At 56.6% G+C, this 21,736-nt stretch overlaps 1 protein-coding gene across 1 annotated transcript in view; it reads left to right on the top strand.

The window, feature by feature from the left end:
- Nucleotides 1–21,736, top strand: part of PI4KA (phosphatidylinositol 4-kinase alpha) — a 61,849-nt gene that overhangs the window by 1,961 nt on the left and 38,152 nt on the right. Inside the window, exons 2-15 of the mRNA XM_043490140.1 lie at nt 8,396–8,512; nt 9,498–9,591; nt 11,591–11,679; nt 13,315–13,387; nt 13,925–14,184; nt 14,609–14,675; nt 16,497–16,645; nt 17,158–17,223; nt 17,688–17,784; nt 18,517–18,708; nt 19,044–19,144; nt 19,673–19,802; nt 20,515–20,647; nt 21,409–21,504. Coding sequence (XP_043346075.1) covers nt 8,396–8,512; nt 9,498–9,591; nt 11,591–11,679; nt 13,315–13,387; nt 13,925–14,184; nt 14,609–14,675; nt 16,497–16,645; nt 17,158–17,223; nt 17,688–17,784; nt 18,517–18,708; nt 19,044–19,144; nt 19,673–19,802; nt 20,515–20,647; nt 21,409–21,504 — 1,664 coding nt within the window. The remainder of the gene's footprint in view (nt 1–8,395; nt 8,513–9,497; nt 9,592–11,590; nt 11,680–13,314; nt 13,388–13,924; nt 14,185–14,608; nt 14,676–16,496; nt 16,646–17,157; nt 17,224–17,687; nt 17,785–18,516; nt 18,709–19,043; nt 19,145–19,672; nt 19,803–20,514; nt 20,648–21,408; nt 21,505–21,736) is intronic.

The raw sequence follows: 21,736 nt of genomic DNA on the forward strand, positions 1-21,736 counted from the left end.
AGCTTTGTACTTGAACTGTCTGTCCTTTCATTCCCTAGCTGATAAGGATGGTTCACTGTGTCTGACTCCGCATAAGCAGCGTGGTTTCTGTTGAGCACCTACTTTCTAGGCAGGCGTGGTAAGTGCCCAGCCCCCAGGAAAAACCTTGGCACGAACCTTGCTCCTGTGTTACCGCATTGCTTACTGCTGTGAGGGGAGCGTACTTGGGGTGCACCCTCAGACGAGGGAGCGCAGAGGAAGCCCCTGCACGGCTTTCTCCAGACTCTAGCTGTACTTGATGAGACCCTTTCACTGTGTGACATTTAATCGTGAGGACACCTGTGTGTGCGGCCTTTTTCCTACCTCTTTCTCTGGAGAAAGGTCTTGTGGCTGATTCCATTGGATATTGTGAATTCCTTCTGTCCTCTTCTACCATCCTGAGATTCGGTTATACCCCGGATCACTGTTCCTGTTCAGCCCTGCTCACAGGCACGGTGTGCCTGATCGCTCCATTCCCCTACTTGAAATGGTGAATGAGAAGCCCTTCGCATTCCTGAGGGAAGGATTCTCGAGGTTCTTAAGAGTAGAGGAGTTTCTGAATACCCACCTGGGCTAAGAAAGTGGAGACTTACAGGGAGAGGTGAGTGTTGAAACCCTCCCCTCCCATTTCTTTGTCTTCACTTCTCTCTCCTCCTTTTTTCCAGAGAGGGCAGAGGACTGTGTGGGACCTGGTACAGATAGGGTCCGCCCAAGGAAGGCTGCTTTCTGAGCTGGACTCGCCGTCTGGGCTCAGACACGGGTGCTCGGCAGCCTGCCGTGCTTCTCGCGGCCCTGGGACGCGTTGGGGACGCAGCTTCAGCGTGCCCTGTCTTTGTCCCTCGGCGTGCCCCGGGGGGAGGGGTGACGTACTCCACTCACCCACCCTCACACAGGCGGTGAAGCAAGGCCTGTCCTGAGACTGTGTTTTGCTTGTCCTTAATTCCTTAGTTTGCTCTTTCATCCAGAAAACGTGTATTGATCGTCACGTCAGGTGAATGAGAAGCTCCTGACTTGTTGCTCAGGTGACCAGCAACAAGTCAGCTTTGCTCTGTGTCCCCTGGGTGCTCTTGTGTCCCGGGTCTGGTGACCAGACCCAAGGGCTCTTGGCCTCTATTCTCAGATTCTTATCTGAGCTTCGACCTTTTCCTGCTAGGCTGCTTCTAGGACTGTAGTCCCAGCCTGAGGGTTGCAGCCCGCCTCCAAGGGCTCCTGTGAGGCCCACTCAGGCCCCAGCCCTCTGCCTCTGGGAGAGAGAGGAGAGAAGAGAAACGAAGAGAGCAAGTCCTGTCTACAGCGCATCCAGCTCTGGTTTCCATGTGCCCGCCCATCTTTTCGCTCCACTTTCCGGGTTCCTGCCTGTCTCAAGAGGGTTGCCAAGTGCCACCTCCTCCTGCCACCTGTGCCCTGTGTCACACTTATCTGTACCCTGGACGTCAGGGGACCCGCTCCTGTCTCTTCTCACCTGGCCTGTGCCATACTAGCAGACCCCGAGCCCGGAACGTGGGGAGCTCTGGGCAGACCTGCGCAGCCCTCCCGCCCCTCTTCCCGCCCTCAGGGAGCTGGGTTCAGATCCTTCCCTGCGCCTCTTCCTCAGAGTGCCAGAATCTCGGGGTGTTCAGCTAGCTGACCCGGCATTTAAAGGGCCCGGCCTGCAGCGCTCGGGACGGACCAGACCCTCCCTGCTGGCAGGTGTGCTCTGGGTGGCACGCGGCGGGAGGGTGTGGCCAGGAGCTGAGGACGGGGGGCTCTCTGCAGTTCACGGTGGTCCAGGCTGTCCTTTAGAGTGCTCTGCTGTGGAGGGAAGGTCCTGCAGTTGGCATTTCTTCAGCCTCATGAAGCTAAAAGTCTTCCCCTCTTGCTCCCTTTCCTTTGTGAAGCCGCGTTAAGAGAAAACCACTGAGGGAGAGGAGAGAATGGGCTTCGGCAGAGGGTGTTCATGTCGCTGGAGCCCATGTTGGTGAGTCAGCTCTGAAACGTTTTAGCAAGTACTTGGAAGAAGAAAAAAATCTTCACCTGTAATTAGGCCACGTTAACTGTATTAGTTTGCTGGGGCTGCTATAACGAAGTGCCACCCACCGTGGCTTAAACACCCAGAAGTGACTTTTCTCACAGTTTGGAGGCTGGAAGGCCAGATGAAGGTGTCAGCAGGGCTGGTCTCTCTGGAAGCCTCTCTGTCTGGCGCGCAGACCGCCGTCTTCTCATATGTCTTCACGTGGTCTCCCTCTGTTCTCTGTGTCCTAATCCCCCCTGCTTAGAAGGAAGCCAGTCCAATTGGTAGGACTGGCCCTCCCTAATCACCTGATTTTAACTTAATCACCTCTCCCATGACCTGTGTCCAAATGCAATCTCCTTAGGTACCTGGGCATTAGGATGTCGATATATGAATATTTGGGCCCGGCCCAGCCCAGCCCAGCCCATGAAGCCATCAGCACTGTCATGTCCTAAAGCTCTTTTTAGTCTTTAACCATGTGTAGCCATGTGCACTTTATTGTTTGTTTTTGCAAAAGTAGCCGATGGTTATTGTTTTGATGGTGGCACATCCTTTTTTTGCATTGATGAACCATACTTAGGCATTTCTCTGTTTAGACTTTCTGGTTTTTCCTTGTGAAACAGCATGTTTGTACACCTAGCATTTTGTCTTCTTCTGTATTATGTCCTTGTGTTACATCATAGATGAGTCTTGATGTTTACTGCCCACCTGTTTTCAGAAGGTTCTGCGTAGTTGTGATAGCATTGGTAAGACACCTTGTACTGGTTTATCTATAGCTTCACAGGGTTGGGTTTTGTTGCATGTTTCCCTGCCAACTCAGAAAGCATAAAAGTGTAGCTTATCCTTCTGAGCCCAAGATAATATTTGACTGTGGTTGGCTCTGTCATATCGTGAGTTAAGCAAACAGCCCACAAGGCAGAAGTGCTCGGACTGTGTGATGTTGCCGTGTTCTCGTTCTCTGGGCTGTGGGAGCTTGAATCCCGCGTTCTCTGCACGCTGCAGTCCTGCTGCTGGGGTCCTGACTCCTGGCCGGGTGCGCGCATGGTCCTGAGCTCAACTGCCTTTGCGGTTGCAGCCGCCCGAGGTGCCAGGTTGGCCAGTGTCTGTCCAGAGAGGAGTCTGTGGTGAACCCTGTGGCTTTGGAATAAAATCCTCTGGGAAGATACTTGGCTGTTCGGTATTTTGCTGGGCTGTGGGCGGGGAGAGGAGCAGATAACTTCTAATGTGGGCTCTAAACTCTTTCCTCGTGGCTCTTGGTCAGTTTGTGAAGAATGTGATAGGAGGTAATAAAGTGAACCGAGCCCTGAGACAGCAATAAAGTGCTGCAGGCACTTGCTGGGAGTTTACCCTCAGCCGAGGTTTTTCATGGGGACGGCTAGGAAGCCTTGAGGATGATGGGGTTTGCAAGTGCTAAGAGCTCTGGCTGATGAGAGGGGGCATTTCAGATGGCGGAGGCGGAGAACCTGCTGTGGGAACAGGATTTGCCAAAAGAGCAGAGTGGAGACAGACGGAGAGGCGAGCAGGCGACCTCCCTGGGGCTCCCAGACATGGAGGCCGCTTCTGCCTGGGGAGCCGGGGGAGGGCCTGCGTCTGTGCGAGGAAGCGCTTATGGCTGCCTCGTTGGTGCCCTGGGTTCTCTGAGGAGCGGTGTGCGTCACCACCGCCCGCTCCCCCAGAGGGCAGAAATGTTCTATTTCTGACTCCTCACTGCGGATTCTCGCTTCTGCCGGCAGTGTTTGCTGTCTGCACTCGCTGGAAATGGTGCCTCCAGTCCCTTCCACCAGCGGCTGGTCCCATCGTCGAGTTTAGTTGCTGAAATGTTTTTGTGCACTTGTTCTCCTAGTTTCTTATTTACATATTTATTCTTGTTACCTGCTTCTCTCCTGAAAAAGAGCTTGGCCTCTTGTGCACATGACCACACCAGCCAGAGCACAGCTTTCAGTTGCATGAAGCCCTGCTGCATAAATACAGGTTTGAGGCGAAACCACTCCAGGCTCACTTGCATGTATTCACTGAGTCTGAGAGACTCTCTCTGCTGCTGAAGCCCCTCTCTTCTGAGCATCTCTGTTCAGAGCTGGTCCGGAAGCTGGGATTTGGGCCGCCCGAGGGTTCACCATGGTGAAAGCAAAAGACGCTGGCGTCATCCGCCATTCATTCCCACAGGGTCTTGGAGCACCTGTGGAGGGCCAGGCCCTGTGCCAGGCCTAGAGGGGTGCCCTGGAGAGGCAGAGAAATGGGCACAGTCTTGCTGTCATGGGGCTTACCGTGGAGAGAGACAAACCAGCATTAAAAAACTGCAAGTAAACATGTGAAATGCTAACAGGTGCCATGAAGGAAAAGTACATGGTGTAAATGGTATAACTGATTTACGGTGAACACCGGGAACATTCTCTTATTGCAGAGCAGGGGCTCTAGAGCCCACGGCCGTAGTTGCCTTGCAGCCTAACCGGGGATAGAAGCCACATGGCCTGCACTGCGAGGCGGATTCTTCACCATGGAACCAGCAGGGAGCCCCAGCTGTGGGCTCTCAACAGGCTGAGGACGCTCCCTCACCTTCCTAGTTTGTGGAGGGGTTTTATCCAGAACGGTGTTGAATTTCTCAGGTGCTTTCCCTGCATCTGTTGCAGAGCTGGTTTTAAACTTGCTTAGGGCGGATCTGAAATAGCTTTTGCCACAGGGACACTGACTCCCCATCCAAGGAGTGGCCCTGCAGGTTCTCCATGGAACACTTTGCCGGCTTGTTGCTCTGGCTGGAAGGGGCCCAGGCTCCTCCCAGCTCTCCGAGGGCCTGGGAACTGTTCAGTTCCCAGCTCCTTGCCTGATTTTTGTCCCACTTCTCGGGGTATGACCCTATCCTGTGCTGTCTTAGTGCATGCATCAGCGACTCGGATTTGTGGAGCATCTTGCTGTTGAGTGCCCTTTTCTCCGGGCTCCCCAGCTGCTTTTCCCGTTCCTGTCTCTGCAGCCTCGTGAGACCAGTGTGACCTGCTCTGTGGCCTGGGGTGCGTGTTCTGGCAGGAGTCCGGGGCAGCCGCAGGGCTCACCTCGGTGCCTCCCTCCCCAGCCCTCAGTCCAGTGTATGAAACCGTTGGTTTCACGTATCTGCCCATTCTCCTGTTTTATGGCGGGAAGGTATGTCCACATCCTGCCGTGCCCTCAGGGGTGCAGGTGGGAGTTCTCAGCTCACAGGATTTCACTGCAAAAATCTCTCACCTTGTTCTTTTGTACCTGAGAAAGCTGAGGCTTGAGGGAGCTGATTTGTTAACCTGCCAAAATTGTCATAGGCACCTTTGTCTATCAAGGTAGCTCTGAATCTCTTAGAAAATGCTGACTTATGTTCCGTGTTCTCCAAGGGGGCAGGACATAGAGTGACAATTAAAAAGCAGATTTAACAAAACAACAACAAAAACCCACTAATACTTAGAGCTTAATGTTTAGTTCTCAGGGGATTTTGTTCCTCCAGGAGACTTATGCCCAGAGGTTTCAGGTGACAAAAGTTGTGTACTTTGAAAACAGTCTCATTGGCCAGCATGTAACAAACGCTGCGACTGCAGCTCTGCTGTGACCTACATGCCTGATGTCCACCCACTCTCACGCTGACTTGTCCCTGCGGCGCTCGGCCAAGGCGTCCTGACTTGGGGGGGCGTCTAGTTCTGGGTGATGTGGTTGGGCATTTCGTCACTCTGGCAGTAGCTTCACCTTGGGGCACAAGGAGCTCATGGCAGTGAGGCTCCTGCCCACCTCCAGGGATGGGTGTAGGGGGGTGGGAAGGCGGGGTGCCACCCCTCCTCTATGTGTCCATTCCAGAGGATGGCTCCCAGATCCTCAGAAAGATCCCTGGGTCATAAAGCTCACGCAGCGCCAGTCTAGTCTTCAAAAGAATTTGTGTACCTTTCTGTGAGAAAGGAAAACCCTGCCAGTGGCGTTCCACTGTAAGTTCTCAGAGGAGGAGGAGGAGAGGCTCTCCGCTAACTCCCTGCAGGGAGAGGCAGCCTCTTACACGACCTCTCCATCTCCTGGTTTGTCGCCTGCCTGCAGTGAGGGCAGGGCTGGGTCCAGGGTTCACTGCCCGCTGAGCAGAGGGGCAGTGGGTCAGAGGCGCGCTGCCCCCAGCCGCCCTCACGGGGCAGGTGCTGAGCCCGCGACGACTGTGCTTCAGGGCCTGGTCCTGCCGGGTCGCCGCGCAGACGGGAGGCTGAGGCTCCGCACTCGCCGGTGACTCTGGGTCCAACTCCAAAGTCCACATGCGTCCGGCTTCCGCAATCCTTACCCTGCCCCCCAAGGAGCCTGCGAGGACAGAGGACGGGCTGGGAGCACGGGTGTTGAGAAGCTCGGGCTCGGCGGCGTTGGCGTGCGGTCCTCTCCATGTGTGGTCAGGAGGCCTGGCCAGTGGCGCCGCGCTCCTGAGCCCTGCTCTGCCCTGCAGCCCCCGGCCCCCCCGGGCTGTGCTGGGTGGGGCAGGTCCTGGGTCAGCGCGAGGCTCTGTCAGCTCTGGGCCTCCGTGGCTCCCTCCCTTGCTGCCCGTCGCGGGGGCTCTTCTGCCTGAGCGTTTACTCACACAGGGCAGATTCACCTCTTGTGTGTATTTTAATTTTAACCTCCTGGACGTGCTTCCTGATTACACAAGGACTGTTTTCCTTTAGAACATATTTTGGCAACTATATAAAAAAATGAAGAAACGTAACACCTCTAGTTAGCCTGTCTTTCAGAAGTATTGACGCTGATTTTTGTTTCTGACCCCAGCGTGCAGCTTTCAGAATCTTAGTTCCCGGACCAGGGATTGAACCCGGGCCCTAGCAGTGAAAGCGCAGAGTTCTAACCAATGGACTGCCAAGGAATCCCTTGATATATTTTCTTCCCGCACTTTTTCTGTATATAATTCAGATCTTCCCTTCCGTGAGCTTCTAGAACATTTAGAGCATTGTTCCATGCCATTGCGTATTGATAACAAAAATGCCATTGTTAATGTCTGTGGTATTAGGTTAAATTTTACAAAAGCATTGTTTTTGTAGATCAAAGGCGTTTGCGTATCAGCAGTTTTATAGGGTTTAACCTAATATTTGATCAAATGGTTGATCATGATATTCTCATAGTGTTTTAGATTGTTTCAGATCTTCAGTTAGTAAACACAACACTGGGGTGAAAGCATTTTACATAATTTTTGCCAGTGTCCATAAAGCAAGCCGAGCGCCGAAGAATTGGTGCTTCTGAACTGTGGTGTTGGAGAAGACTCTTGAGAGTCCCTTGGACTGCAAGGAGATCCAACCAGTCCATCCTAAAGGAGATCAGTCCTGGGTGTTCATTGGAAGGACTGATGCTGAAGCTGAAACTCCAATACTTTGGCCACCTGATGCGAAGAGCTGACTCATTGGAAAAGACCCTGATGCTGGGAAAGATTGAGGGCAGGAGGAGAAGAGGACGACAGAGGATGAGATGGTTGGATGGCATCACCGACTCGATGGACATGGGTTTGGGTGGACTCTGGGAGTTGGTGATGGACAGGGAGGCCTGGCGTGCTGTGGTTCACGGGGTCACAGAGAGTCAGACACGACTGAGCAACTGAACTGAACTTGCCAGTTTCAATTTGTCCCCTTTTAAAATCTTAAGGAAGCAAAACTACTTTCTATAAAAAGCCGTCAGTGGTAATTGACTGATGCATTTTCAGGGCAAACGCCAAGCACTGGGTTCAGTTTCCTTTGCCCGTAAAATGTCCTGGCAGACCCTGTGAACATCAGTGAGGGCTTCTCATCACATCCATGGGTTGCAACGTTAGGGCCTCCTGGTGCGCCTTCAGAGCTTCCTCTGCAGAGATTTTCAGGATTGGCGTCCCCTATTTTCCTTCTCATACTGAATCCCGATTTTTGGTTCTTTGATGACCCTTCCTGTTGGTCTGTGCTGACAGTCCCCCAGTGTTTTCATCTGCTCCGTTAACTGCTGACTGTGCACCCGCTGCCCTCCACCTGCCACCAGGGCACGTCCAGCAGCGGCGGGTACTGTTTGCTGAGTATCTGCCGTGTGCCCCGTCCCGTCCCAAGCGCTGTACACAGCTTGGAGTTTAAAGCGCCTCGGGTGGAGGTGGGATGCCCGCGGCTCTGTCACCTGCTCACGGGCAGCCCTGGGCAGCAGGGAGCCAGGCTGCCCCGACACCGGGGGCGGACCTCGGCCATCGTGCATCACTGCCGCAGGCACGGCCGCTCAGCGCTCAGCCCAGGTCCTCAGAGGCATGTGCGCCGTCATTTCAGAGGCTGGAGGTGTGCTTGCTGTCATCCTCAGATTGGGGGAAAGTGACCTGTTAGTTGTAGAGACTCACAGGTCTTTTCAGTACTGGTCCATTCTGAAATTGGGTTTATGTATTTTTAATCCATGGTTTTTTGTCTCCTTTTCTAGGTCCAAAAGCTGCTTTGTATGTGCCCAGTAGATTTCCATGGGATCTTCCAGCTGGACGAGAGACGGAGAGACGCGGTGATCGCGTTGGGCATCTTTCTCATTGAATCTGACCTACAGGTGAGCCTTTGCGAAGTGAAGTGTTTTTGAGTGCAGAAGACAGTGCAGTTAGGCTTTAAGTTTGTACCCACTGTATTCAGCTAGATCAGAGCAGGAGGGTGGGGCAGCTGGACGGGTGGGAACGAGACCCCTTCATGGACGCGTCCTCGGGGAGGTGTGGTGTGGTCTCACCGGGGTGAACTGGTGCTCTGGGAGGGGACTTGGGTTTTGCCTCAACAGAACGCTGCCGAGTCAGAAGCAGAGAAGCCATTTTTTTCCCTTTCCAAAGGACAGTGCTCTTTGAGATAATTGTGCTGTCTTTTTCAAAACTATGATGGATATTAATTAAGTCTTAGAGCATGTGTTAATGTGCCTTTTAAAGGTGATTTAAAAACCTGTGGCAGAATTTGCAGCCATGTTTTCAAAAACCACAGTTTTCTCAGCATCTCAGGACGTCTGATGGTGCCCCCTTCTTCGGAATTAGGCTTGTTTGATCCTTCCGCAGGAGACCACCAAGAGAGCCCATGGGGGGAGGTTATGAACTGACTCCCTGCTGATGGGGTATTTTGGAAACTAGGGGAGAGTGAATTTTTCACTGGCTATTGCTGGCTGTCAAGTCTCGTGCCCCGTTTGAGAGGAGCAGAAGGAAGCGTGTGGGAGGACGTTTAGGGGAGGAGGGAGGAGCACGAGGCCGAAAGCAGCCGCGGCAGCCCCGTGTCTGAAAGCGTCTCTCTCCCAGAGGGTCTGGTCCTGAGGCCCGGCTGCGGGGCTGGGGCCTCTGAGCGCCTGTCAGGGAGCCACTCTGGATGTGTGCACACGTGCCTTCTGCTGGGCGCCAGAGCCGGCAGGACCCAGGGCGGCAGGGGGCAGGCGTCGGCCCTCCTGCGGGCTGCCGTGTGCATGCCCCGCTCTGAGACGAGGGTGTGGGCGCACTTGGCTCTGGGCTCAGTCTGTGCTCAGAAGCCGTGTATTTAATCACATGTGAGCTTTTTGTTTTCTCTTCAAGCACAAAGACTCGGTGGTTCCTTACCTCCTCCGACTTCTTAAAGGTCTTCCGAAAGTGTATTGGGTAGAAGAGAGCACGGCTCGGAAGGGCAGAGGTAACTTGGCTTCGTGTTCCCCGGGGCACAGGGAGCGTCTGTGTGCTCCGTGTCTGTGAGATCAGGGGTGTGGTCACTAGCGCAGCAGCCGGATGCCTGCAGCACCGCAGTGCCCCGGAGCCCCACGCAGGGCAGGCCGAGTGGAACCACGGGGACCCTCAGGAATTCTGGTCACATCCCCCTGGCCAGCAGTGGGTCCCTGGCTGTCCCCAAGCCAGCTGTCACCCTGCAGTCAGGTCAGTTTTCCAGAGGCCTGGTGGCTGCTCAGAAGAAAGGACTAGACCACAGTGTCCACTCTCAGTAGCCTCATCGCTTCGTCGATATTTTCCATTGCATTTCCAATGCATTTCCATTGACCCCTGCATCTATAGAAATGGACTAAATTCGTGTGTTTCTGTCTAGCTGGTATTTGATTTTGAAATCTCTTCAAAGACAAAGAGAAAGTGAGATAATCTCCCCTCTTCCCTCCACTGCCCCCTCCTCCCTTCCTCCCTCCTCCCTCCCGTCCCTCCTGAAACCTTTACACAGGCCCACGACATGCCAGGCATTGTGCTAAATGCTTAGAACACTCATGACGTTTCCTCTAAAGTCAGCTTGGGAGATCTCCAGTATTTCAGAGTTCATGACCCGTCAGACTGAAGTTTCCTTGTAGTCTCTGTCTGAGGTCTGAGGCCCCCACCTTCAGATCTCACTGGGGCTTGATGCCTGCAGAAAGGCCCCATCCTCTCTCTCGGTGGCGTGGCCTGAATTTGTTAGGTGGGCACATCTGCTGGAGCCTGTGCTGTCCTCAGGCACCGCCTATGTGTGTCTGCCCGGGCTCCTCCTGCCCTTTGGTTTTTTGGCATCGCTGGTGGCTGGTGTCAGCCTAAAGCTGACAGACTCTAGATCATGCAAATGTCCTAGAATTTGAAAGACTACCTGTGTGCACCATTGTTGTCTAATCTGGGGAGAAGCAGAGCCCTAGAAAATGTTGATCCTACTTTATTTCAAAACAGATATCACTTTTGTACACATGGACTCACATGAAGTTTTGAGCATTATTGAAAGATCGTTGGGGTTGTATAAGTACCCGATTACTGGGTGACACCTCAGCCTCCCAGTTTCTATTCCGGCTGTGTCGCTCAGCTTTGATACGCTCCAGAGCAGCAGCTCCTCCAGGGCCGTCCCTGGACCAGCAGCTTCAGTTCCAGCCCCTGCGTTGGAGCTACCAAGTTAGGACTCTGGGGCCAGGGAGTAGACAGACCACTTCAACAAGCCCTCCCGGGGGTTCCAGCCACACTCATGCTTGAGAAGGACCTAGAGTTGTGTGTCTGGATCACATGTGGAGAGGTAGGCACTTAGCAGGTGGCTGCCGCATGTGTGTGTCTTTGAGTTGGTGCTCAGCATCCAGCGCTGGTTGCATATTCAGTAGGGGCCCGGCCTCCACGGCAGCAGGTCTGGCCCCTCGGTGCCAGTGACAGAACTGCCGCTGGCCTTTCAGTCCTCTGGGTGCAGAGCTTCCTTCCTGACCTGAGGCCCTGCTCCTGAGAAGCTCCCTCCTGGCAGGCTGAGTCGGGGAAGGGCCTGAGCACCTGCAAGGAGCAGAGCGCATTTCTCGATGCCCCTTTTAGCATCGTAGATTTTCTCCATCCATCAGAAGAAGAGAGAAATAAACATTAACTCAGTTTCAAGTGATAGTGATTGGTATTTGAAAATCAGCCTCCATGAGACATGTCCCATACACTCAAGACCGAGTTCCCAGTTTCCTGTAGGTTGGAAATAAAGCATGGAGTCTGTTGTGGTAAAAGGCTCTGTGATCTCAGACTATAAATGGGCTCAGGAAGCATCTAGTTTCTTGAACTGAAACATTTTGTTACAAGGAAGGCAGGGGTGTTTCTCAGGAAACATGCTGGGCCCTACCCCGTTGAGGGCAACCTCCGCAGGGAGCAGGTGCTTGACAGCGTGTGAGGGGGAGCAGCCGGGCGGGGTGATGGCGGGACTCCTGTCTCTCTGCCTCCAGGTACCCTCCCGGTGGCCGAGAGCTTCAGCTTCTGCTTGGTCACTCTGCTGTCTGACGTGGCCTACAGGGACCCTTCCCTGAGGGGTGAGGTAAGTGTCCAGTGACCTGGTGTGCCTCCCTGTATGCGCAGAGCCCCACAGTGAGGACGGGGCGAGAAACAAGGTCGCTGGGTTGTTCATGCTGACTTACGGCACACGATTGATAACACAGCTGAGAAACGTGGAGTTCTGCTTGCAGGGCTGTCCCCCACTGACCTCCTGGGTCTGGTTTGGTCTGCTTTCCCGGCTGCCCTGTGGAGTGAGAGGCCATGTGTCCCGCTGCCTCCACGCTGGGGACCAAAGGGGTTCATACAAGAGAAGCACTTCTTTCTAGGAAGCGGGAGCCGTTTGTTCCTTTAAATGCCCCAGTTCTTTTCCTTTTAGTTTATTTTGTTGGAAATGCTGCTTCAATGTATTTCATACTCTCTCCTTCTAAAGAGGAGGACGGCGGTGACAAGGTTCGTCTTAACCAGATCTGCGACTTACAGAGTCGGTCTCCCGGCGCGACTGACCTCAGGCCCTGCCGGGGAGCCTGGGTCTGCCTGTGCGCCAGCGCTCCCAGCTGGCTGCTGCCTGTCAGTCCCCGTGTCTTTTCAGTTTTAAAATCTCTCTCCTTACTATTGCACTGTGAATGCGCTTGTCCCTATTTCTGCCGTTATGTTGGTCTCCACCCTTCTTTCCTAGTTGAGGTTCTTTATTGTGGATTGGCTAAACAGGTAATGAAATAGGTTAGAATCACGTGTTGTTATTTAAAACGTTAACAGGGCTTTTCTATCAGTAACACCCACTGAAATAGAGAAGCCACCACAGAAGACGGTGACATAACTTTAATACATGAAATGGACAAAGCATTGCTTTTCACATCCTCACGGTTTCCATGTCATTTGATAAAACGTGAGCTACAGCCCAGTTGCCTCAGGCCGGCTTCATCCTCTGCCTGGATTCCCTGCGACGACGGGTAGTGAGGGGGCGAGAGGGGCTCGGCCTGGTGCTCTTCCTCAGGGCCGGGACTGCCCACTGCTGACACCCTGGGTCAGCGGTGTGGCCGAGGGCAGGGCTCGAGGACCGGCAGGACCAGTGGGGGATGGAGACCTGAGCCACACAATGTAGACAGTCCAAGCTGGGAACTGAGGACCCGCCTGACGGACTGAGCCTGCGCCCTGAACTTTCGTGGGGCTCGGTGACGGGCCGAAGAGACTGACCCCTCGGCGGGGGGGACACAGCCTGGGGCAGCAGGTGTGGGAGACGCTGACAGAGTTCACTCTGTGAGCCTTTCGGGCCAGCAGCATGAAGGGGCTGGAGAGCCAGTGTCCCGTCCCTGGACGTCCGGAGTCCAGCTGAGCCTGGCGATGACCCAGGGCGGTCCCGGCTCCCCTGGCGTAGCAGTGAGAGACCATTCCTGACGCTCTGGACTCCAGTGAAGTCAGGCCAGCCATCAGCAAGGCTGCGAATAGTAGGAATGGACCGGAAGAACCAAGGGTGCTGAGCCGTGAGGGGAGCCGGCCGGGAAGAGGGCCGTGTTCCCCAAGGTGCTGCCCTCCTCCGCAGAGCTCCTGTGCGGGGGGCTTGGTCAGGTGCGAGGTGGGACGCGAGGCCGTCCCAAGCTGCCTCTAGTTCTGAGTTAACTGTGACGTTGACCCGATTTTGTGGGCGACTTTGTGTTTCCTGTCTCCTCGCCTCTTCCAGATACTAGAGGCGCTGTTGCAGGTTTTGCACGTGCTTTTGGGAATGTGCCAGGCCCTAGAGATTCAAGAGAAAGGTATGGTTTCTTTAATGGCGTTGTGGTTATCCTTTCCCTGGCATTTCCCAGTCTTCAGAGTTCCTCTTTGAGACCAGTGCACCTGTGGACATTACCTCGGTTGCTTGTGGGCCGAGAGGCGGGGTGTGGGGAGGAGGGGTGCGCTGGGGGCGGATCGTGAGCGCAGCTGTCCTGCCTGAGTGCCAGGCCCCTCCCTCACCCTCGGGGGGCTCAGTTTCCTCCCCGTAGCCTGTTTGAAGGTCCTTTTCCTTCTGGTGGGAAGCTGTCTACCTGCTCCCAGCAGGACTGGCTACACTGGTGCAGGCCTGGGGGCAAAAGCCTGTCGGATGGCATGACTGAGGGCTGACGAGAGCTGAGCGTGCTCAGACACCCCGCCACGGGCCGTGCCTGCCGCTGGGCTGTGGGCGGGTTGAAAAGGTCAGCGCCAGGCTGGGCGCTGTTGCCAGGCTGTTCGGGCCCTTGGATTTGCGGTTGCGGGGTGGGGAGGCGAGGGCCCAGGTGTCCCGGGATGCCGCTACGGTCTCCCTTGTCTTCCAGAGTACCTCTGCAAGCACGCAGTCCCATGCCTGCTGGGAATCGCACGCGCTTTCGGGCGGCACAGCAGCTCAGAGGAGTCGCTCCTGTCCAGGCTCTTCCCCAGAGCGCCCCCGCACGCACCCCGCGTCCCTGAGGAGCTGGAAGGCGTGCGCAGGCGGTCCTTCAACGACTTCCGCTCCATCCTCCCCAGCAGCCTGCTCACCGTGTGTCAGGAGGGCACCCTGAAGAGGAAGGCCAGCAGCGTGTCCAGCATATCGCAGGTGGGCTGCACCCCCGGACGGCTGGGGCCCGGGGCTAGTGAGGGCCCCCGCCATGGTTCGAGGGGACTCAGAGGCTCCCGCTGGAGTTCTCTGCAGGGCCGCGGCTGCCGCATCCTTTCTGAGATACACACGTGAGTCATCTCCGGGCGTGAGGCTCTTGTTCCCTAGCCGTTGGGTACACCTCTGTTCTGAGCAGGAGACAGCTGATGCCCCTAGGAAACATGTAACTGATGCGTGGAGAAAGCCAGGGAATAACAGGAGCCTGGCTCAGTCAGCAGGCACAGAAGGTGTGATGAGACCCAACGCACACAATCACAGCAGCGAGCCGTAGCCCTGGGGCTTCAGGGAGGAGGGGTGCTGAACGAGGCAGCAGATGGAACTTCGTCTGCCCGAGGTCTGACTGCCTTTCTGGTCTGTGTTTCAGGTCAGCCCTGAGCGTGGGGCGCCCCCTCCCGGCTCCCCCGGAGGATCTGCCTTTCACTGCCTCGAAGGTGGGCTTCGCCCTTCTGCGGAGCACGCGGGCCGCGCCGGGCCAGGTCCCAGGCCCTCCCGCGGTGTGCGGGTGGCATGCAGCTCAGCTCCAGGCTTACAGGGCACTCGTTTCTGTTCCTGATTAAGCTTGCTACACTTGAATCTAAAAATATGTCAAACATAGAGACGAGTGCTGAAAGGACCACAGAGCACCCCTGTGCTGGCCATCCGAGTGTCAGCGCGTGCACCTGCGGGGGTGGCGGCTTTCAGGTGAAAGCGGTGGCGGCAGGTTCTCCTCTGGTTTCTTTTCATTTAAAGTCGTTAAGCACCGAGATAATATTAAGGCACATAGTAATGAGACTGGGTGAAACCTTATTTTAGTGAGGAACAGTTTCTGTGGAACTTGCTGTCCACAAAGGACTCTCAGGTAATTTACCAGATGTGGTCATCTGCCAGCCTGCAGCACGTCAGACACGTGTTGGGCAGCCTGCAGCTTCGCCTCCAGGAGACTGAGACAGGGTCGGGTGGGCCGCAGGAGTGCACGCCTTGGAGCCCCACGTTCTACTGTCAGATGATGCTCACCGCTCAGAGAGCCTTCCTCGGGCATCTCGAGACGTGTGGGGGATTTGTTTTAAAAAAGCAGAGGTGTGACTGAACGCAGATAGATGTGGACAGTGTGGGTACAGTATCTCTTGGCTGTGAGAGGATGTAGCATGTTACAGTCCGAGTGTGCACACGTGAAGGCCAGGCTAACCACTCATAACCCGCTGGAGAGAGCCCCCGTCCACACACACCCCTGAGGGCCCTTGGCTTGGGAACCTGAGCTCAGGACCGTCCCCATCATGGCTGGTGCCAGGCCTGAGGGAGACAACCACTCCTGCCCTTGCTCACACACTCCCCGCTCCCTGATTGTCCAGGCCCTCTCCCAGGCACCACAAGAATTTATTTTTAAGAAGCATTTCTTAAAAGTACAAATCTGATCATTTCTTTCCTTGCTTAAAAGCTTTCGGTGACCTTGCTGCATAAATGTCAAATCCTAGCCCCTTGGTCCCTGGAGCTCCCGCCTCCTGTTTCCATGTCTGCCCCCTCGCTGCCCCCGCCACACGGCTTCATCCTCGAATTGTGCCGTGTGTCTGGGAGGCGCCCTCTGTCACAGGTTGCTGGCCTCCCTGTGTGACTGGCATTATTTTTTACAGTGAACTGGCGTGTCCTTCAAGGGAAGGACCTGATGGTTCGCTGCACATGAACATGCTGAGGAGATGACCCTGGTCGGGCTGTGAGCTGTGCGTCTCCGCATGCGGGAGCACAGAGGCCTCAGCAGCACCCAGCGCAGTGGGACTGGGGCCCCCACACTTGGCCCACAGAGCTGTTGCCTCCCCGCCTCCCACCCCGGTCGCCACCACCCTCTGCTCGCACATCTTCACGTTTCTAAAATTCCATGTATAAGTGGTATCCCATGGCATCTTTGACTTAATTGAATCTGAGAATCCCTAGGTCCATGCCTGTTGCTGCCAGTGGCATTATTTCATCCTTTGTATGGCTGAGTAGTGTCCACTCTGCATTCACAGCACATCTCTGTCTAGCATCGGACACTCAGGTTGCTTCTGTGTCCTGGCTGTTGGAAACAGTGTTCATGTGGAGACAGGGGCGTGTGTATCTTTTCAATTCATAATTCGGATATATGCCCAGGAGTGAGATTGCTGGATCGTATCAGCCTTTGTTTCTTAAGGGAAAGATGGAATTGGAGTGTCAGCATAAGCGTGGCCGATGCCTTTGGTGGGTGTTGCGAGCACGACCGGGTCGTGTGCCCTGAGACCCACTGTCTGCCTCTGTCCCGTCAGCCTCTTACTCGCCCGATGGGAGTGCCCCGGAGTCCGACTACTACTTCTCCGCCGTCAGCTCCAGCTTCTCTGTCTCTCCTCTCTTCAACGGCGTCACCTACAAGGAGTTCAGCATTCCCCTCGAGATGCTCCGGGAGCTCCTAAGCCTGGTGAGTGGAGCGAGGGGCGGGCGGCCTGCAGGCAGACACGGGGGCTGTAGCCGGCCGCAGCATGGCTCACCTGTGCCGATTAAAGAGAGGAGGCGCATGGCCTCAGGGTCCGTGTGGCACGTTCCCATCTCGCCCCTGCAGCAGCCACGTGGGGAGACGGCCACGAGGCCCCACACTAGAGGGGCCTTCAGGCAGAAGGTCAGTCTGGCCTAGAGCCTGGGCGCTTTCACCTCTGGACGTGGAAGCCTTGTGTCCGCAGTCCTGAGGGGGCCGCTTCCTTTTCTGTTTGTCTTCCGTCCCGTCTGGGGTAGGAGAGAAGCGCCAGGTGCTGCAGGACTCAGGGCGTCTGTTGGGGGGGGGCGCGTAGGCGCTGGTGACGTGTGTGCTGCTGGGCTCTTGTTCCGCCCCATTTCTCACCGGGAGGCTGTGGCATGGTTTCGTGTCAGCAGGCTCTGCCCCTCCGTCTCCCACTGTGTTTGCGGGGGGCTCACCAGGCCTCACTTCCCTCGCAGGTGAAGAAGATCGTGGAGGAGCCTGTTCTCAAGTCCCTGGATGCCGTGGTCACCTGTGTGATCGAGGTGCGTCCTCTGAGGGCCTCCCGCCCAGGCCCCTGGCCGTGCCCCGGCCTGACCGCTGAGCAGTGGTCAGCGTGCCTGCCGCACAGGTGTGGGTCAGTCCTGGATTCCGACTTGGGCTCGACTCGACTCCATGTGGTCCTTGCCCCAGGTGCCTGCTGGGCCGCTGCTCAAGCTGGTGCACACCCCTCATGGGTGCAGGCACCGCAGGCCTCACCTGTGAGCGTGTGGCCTGTGCCCGGCCGCCCCCTGTGAGCGTGTGGCCTGTGCCTGGCCGCCTCCCATCCTTAGCCTGTGCAGGACCGTAGCCCACAGCCGCTTACACAGTCAGGAGGTGTCACTGCCCAGAACCCTGGCAACGTTGGGTCAGCCTGCTTTTGCATCTCTGGGAGGCATCAGTGAAGGAGGGAGCAGAAGGTGACCCCAGCGACAGGCTGTGTGGGTCACAGCCATGCCCCTGCCCGCAGGCCAACCCCAGCGCCGACCTCTACTACAGCGCCTTCAGCGACCCACTGTACGTGGCCGTGTTCAGGATGCTGCGGGACACCCTGTACTACATGAGAGGTGAGGGCTGTGTCACCGCGTCCCGTCAGGGCGGCTGCTGTGCGTGTGGCCTCGCCGTCCCCTTCAGGCCCCTTTGTGCGCTTGAAACACAGCCTCCTCGGCTCTTCCCGGTGCTGAATGGGCTTCGTGACAACAGTGTTGACGACCACGTGGTGTCCAGTGGGCGTCTCTGCTCTCCTTAGCCACTTCCCCATCTGACCCCCCAGCGCTCCTGGGAGCCGAGCCTCGTCGGGGCCGCAGCAAGGGTCAGGCTGTGGAGGACAGCGGGCACTGGCAGCTGGGCTGATCCCGAGCCCGCAGCCTCCCCGGCCAGGCTGCTGCCGGCCGCCATGGCTGGTCTGCTTGTGTCTGTGCTGCCTCTCAGGCCTCCTTGTCGTCCAGGCCTGGAGGACGCGCGCTGGGTCAGGCTGTGGGCTCCAGGTGCCTGCTGTGCAAGGGTCCGTCCTCGGCCGCGTCCACGTTCCCACGTGTGATAAAGGACCCCTTTTCAGGAAATATCATTGGAGTACTTCCTGTTAATGAGTCGGTTCTGGAGATGGCATGCCCCTTTGTGTCTCGTGTGTTCAGTGTCGACTGTTTTGCCAGCTTGGGACACAGCATGGCTCTCTCTTCTGTGGGAATGACTGATTCTTCAGTGTTGGGTGGCCTCCCTAGAAGCACAGGGGCCCACAGCAGCGCCCTCTCCTAGGGGTCTGTCTGGGGGCAGGCCTGAGTGTGTGCGCCCTCCCACAGACCTGCCCACCTCCTTCGTGAAGGAGGTGCACGACTTCGTGCTGGAGCAGTTCAACAGCAGCCAGGGGGAGCTCCAGAAGATCCTGCATGACGCTGACCGGGCACACAGCGAACTGAGCCCCCTCAAGCTGCGCTGCCAGGCCAGCGCCGCCTGCGTGGACCTCATGGTCTGGGCAGTGAAGGATGAACAGGGTGCGTTCCCAGCCCCTGCTTCCCCTCTGCGGGGGTGGAGGGAGTGGGGCTTGAGTTAGGGGCCAAGGTCTACCCCCAGGAGGGTGGGGCCTGAGTTGGGCGGGGCCTGGCCCAGGAGGTATGGCAGGGCCTGAGTCAGAGGAGGGAGTGGGCACGTGGGATGAAGTGGTCTCCGAGGCAGGACAGGAGCAGGGAGCCACTCAGACTCTGAGGTGGAGCCACACAGAGTCCTGGGTTCGGGTTCTGTCATGGCCTGGGTGCGGTGCTTGGTGAAGGTGCCTGTGTGGCCAGTGGCGTCTGCTGAGGGTCCGCACTCGCCGGTGTTCTGAATTCAGGTGCAGAGAATCTGTGTGTTAAGCTGTCTGAGAAGCTGCAGTCCAAGACGTCTAGCAAGGTTATCATAGCGCACCTGCCGTTGCTCATCTGCTGTCTGCAGGTCCGTTGCTGGCCCTGGGGTGGGGCGGACTTCCGTCCGCAAGACGTTCTCACTGTGTCCAAGCCGAGGCCGGCACCAGCAGCCGGGTCTGAGCCGCTGTGTCTGGGAACTTGAGCTTGAGCTTGCCGGGGACAGGGTCACTGCTCCGAGGCCACTGCTGACAGCTAGCGGGCTTTCTGTGAGCGGGGTCTAGGCACGGCCGGGCCCCACGTTGCGGAGGCTGCCCAGCTTGTGCGTTTCCAAGGTGGCAGATGTGAGCCTGCACCGTCGAGGTTCTGACTTATCCCATTCCCCGTGATTCCCATCTGCCTACGTGGAAGTAACGTTCCCAGTGAGCCCTGTTTCCCCTAAGTAGCTCTGGAGGTGAAGGGGTTAGCAGGGAATCTCACCTTTGGGTGAAGGAGTCCCCACCACCCTGTCCTGTCATTATGCCTGGTGGCACGTGGACATGGGCCGACTCCAGTCATAGGGGTGTCTGAGGCGGTGAGCGCCTCCCCTGTGGCCCCTGACGGTCCCCGTGCGTTGCAGGGCCTGGGCCGCCTGTGCGAGCGGTTCCCGGTGGTGGTGCACTCCGTGACACCTTCCCTGCGCGACTTCCTGGTGGTCCCGTCCCCCGTGCTGGTGAAGCTGTACAAGTGCCACAGCCAGTACCACACAGGTAAGGGCCCCGCCCGGGGGAGGGGGCGGTGCCCCGCCTCCCTCCCGGGCTCATCCCCGCCGGCCCGCCTCCCAGGCATCGCCCTCCCCCGGGCCCCGCCTCCCAGACATCTACCCCGGGCCCCGCCTCCCAGACATCTACCCCGGGCCCCGCCTCCCAGACAGCGCCCTCCCCCGGGCCCCGCCCTCCAAGACGTATCCCTTCCCCGGGCCCCGCCTCCCAGACATCTCCCCCAGGTCCCGCCCTCCCGGGCCCTCCCTCCAGGCCCTCTCTGGCACCTCTTCTCCGGGCAGCCTGCAGTGTGAGTGCCCTGAGAATGTGGGCCCAGACCACATCTGCTGACCTGCAGTGAGTGAGGTTAATTAAGTGCCACTTGGTGGGCGTGTCCTCCTCTCCCTTCAGTCAGACTTCTGAGGGCCTTGCTCTCAGCCTCCCCACCTTCCCGGCACATGGCCCTGCCTCACTCCTTATTTAAGCTGGGATTGTTCTACATATTCATCACCTTGTAACCTAAGTGTGAGTCGTTGTAAACATTCCCATCATCCTTTCTGTTGTCTGACACACTGGGTTCTGAAACGCTGGGAAAAATCTTTTTAGAGTGATTCCCTTTATGACTAAAAACAATCCACATATGATTTCGATTTTGAATTTCAGACAAAAGCATGAAAAGTAACATGCTCAACCAGACACACATTTGATTTTTCAATTTCAGTTGCCGGCAACGACATAAAAATCAGTGTAACCAACGAGCATGCAGAGTCGACCCTGAATGTGGCGTCAGGGAAGAGGAGCCAGCCGTCCATGTACGAACAGCTTCGGGACATTGCCATCGACAATGTCTGCAGGTGGGCGGCGGAGAGCCTGGCCACTCAGACTCTGTGGCCTGGGACCCAGACGTGGGGAGCGAGAGATGCCTGAAGGCCCCACGCTCCTGGGGGCTGCAAGAGTTCCTTCTAGAACACAGCATTTCTCCATGCAGTTCAAAATCCGACATGTAGCTGTAACATCCTTTTAACACTCTCTTGACGGTGACTTTTGTTAAGAAGCAGGAGGCTTGTTTTCTCACCTTTGTTTACTTATTATTTGTCTTCGGCTGTGCTGGTTCTCTGTTGCCGCGCTCTCTCTGGTGGCAGCAAGCACGGGCTCCTTTCTCGTTGCGGTGTGCAGGCTCCTCGTTGCAGTGGCTTCTCTTCCTGCGGAGCACGGCTTCAATAGTTGTGGCTCGTGGGTTTACTTGCCCCACGGCCTGTGGGATCTTCCCAGACCAGGGATCGAACCTGCGGCCCCTCCATTGGCAGTCGGGTTCCTGACCACTAGACCCAGGAAGTCCTCAGGGAGTTTTAGATTGGAGTTGGGATGAGCATGGCATTCTGAAGGAAGCAGTTCAGGGCAGAACAGTGAAGTTATTATTTCCAACTGAGACATTTATCAAGTGGTGCGACATGAAGCCGTTGTTTAAATTCACTGTGTCTCGACATTCATTCACATTTCTGGGGGAAGTGCATTCAGAGCAGTTCTTTAAACCCTGCAAACCTGAGACAGAAAAACGAAACCCAAACCAGACGCAAGCACTCACCTGATTGTTGTGCTGCCTCACACTGCTCAGGTGCCTGAAGGCGGGCCTGACCGTGGACCCGGTGATCGTGGAAGCCTTTCTGGCCAGCCTCTCCAACCGGCTCTACATCTCCCAGGAGAGCGATAAGTATGCCCCGTCCCTGGGGGATTGGGGTGTGGGGTGGGGCACGCAGTCCCGTGAGGCTCGGGGAGGCTGGTGTTCACACTCCTCTGCTGCTTTCTGGTCTAGCGTGGTGTCGGGTGTTGGGTCTGTCCCGCCGTGCCTGCTGAAGCCCACCTTGGAGTGCCCCCGGACGCGGTTCGGGCAGAGAGCTCTGCCTCCCTGCCTGGCGCCGGGGCTGGCGGGCCCCCGGCAGGCA

The sequence above is a fragment of the Cervus canadensis genome, chromosome 1 (genome assembly GCF_019320065.1).
Source record: "Cervus canadensis isolate Bull #8, Minnesota chromosome 1, ASM1932006v1, whole genome shotgun sequence".
In the NCBI taxonomy this organism is placed as follows: domain Eukaryota; kingdom Metazoa; phylum Chordata; class Mammalia; order Artiodactyla; family Cervidae; genus Cervus; species Cervus canadensis.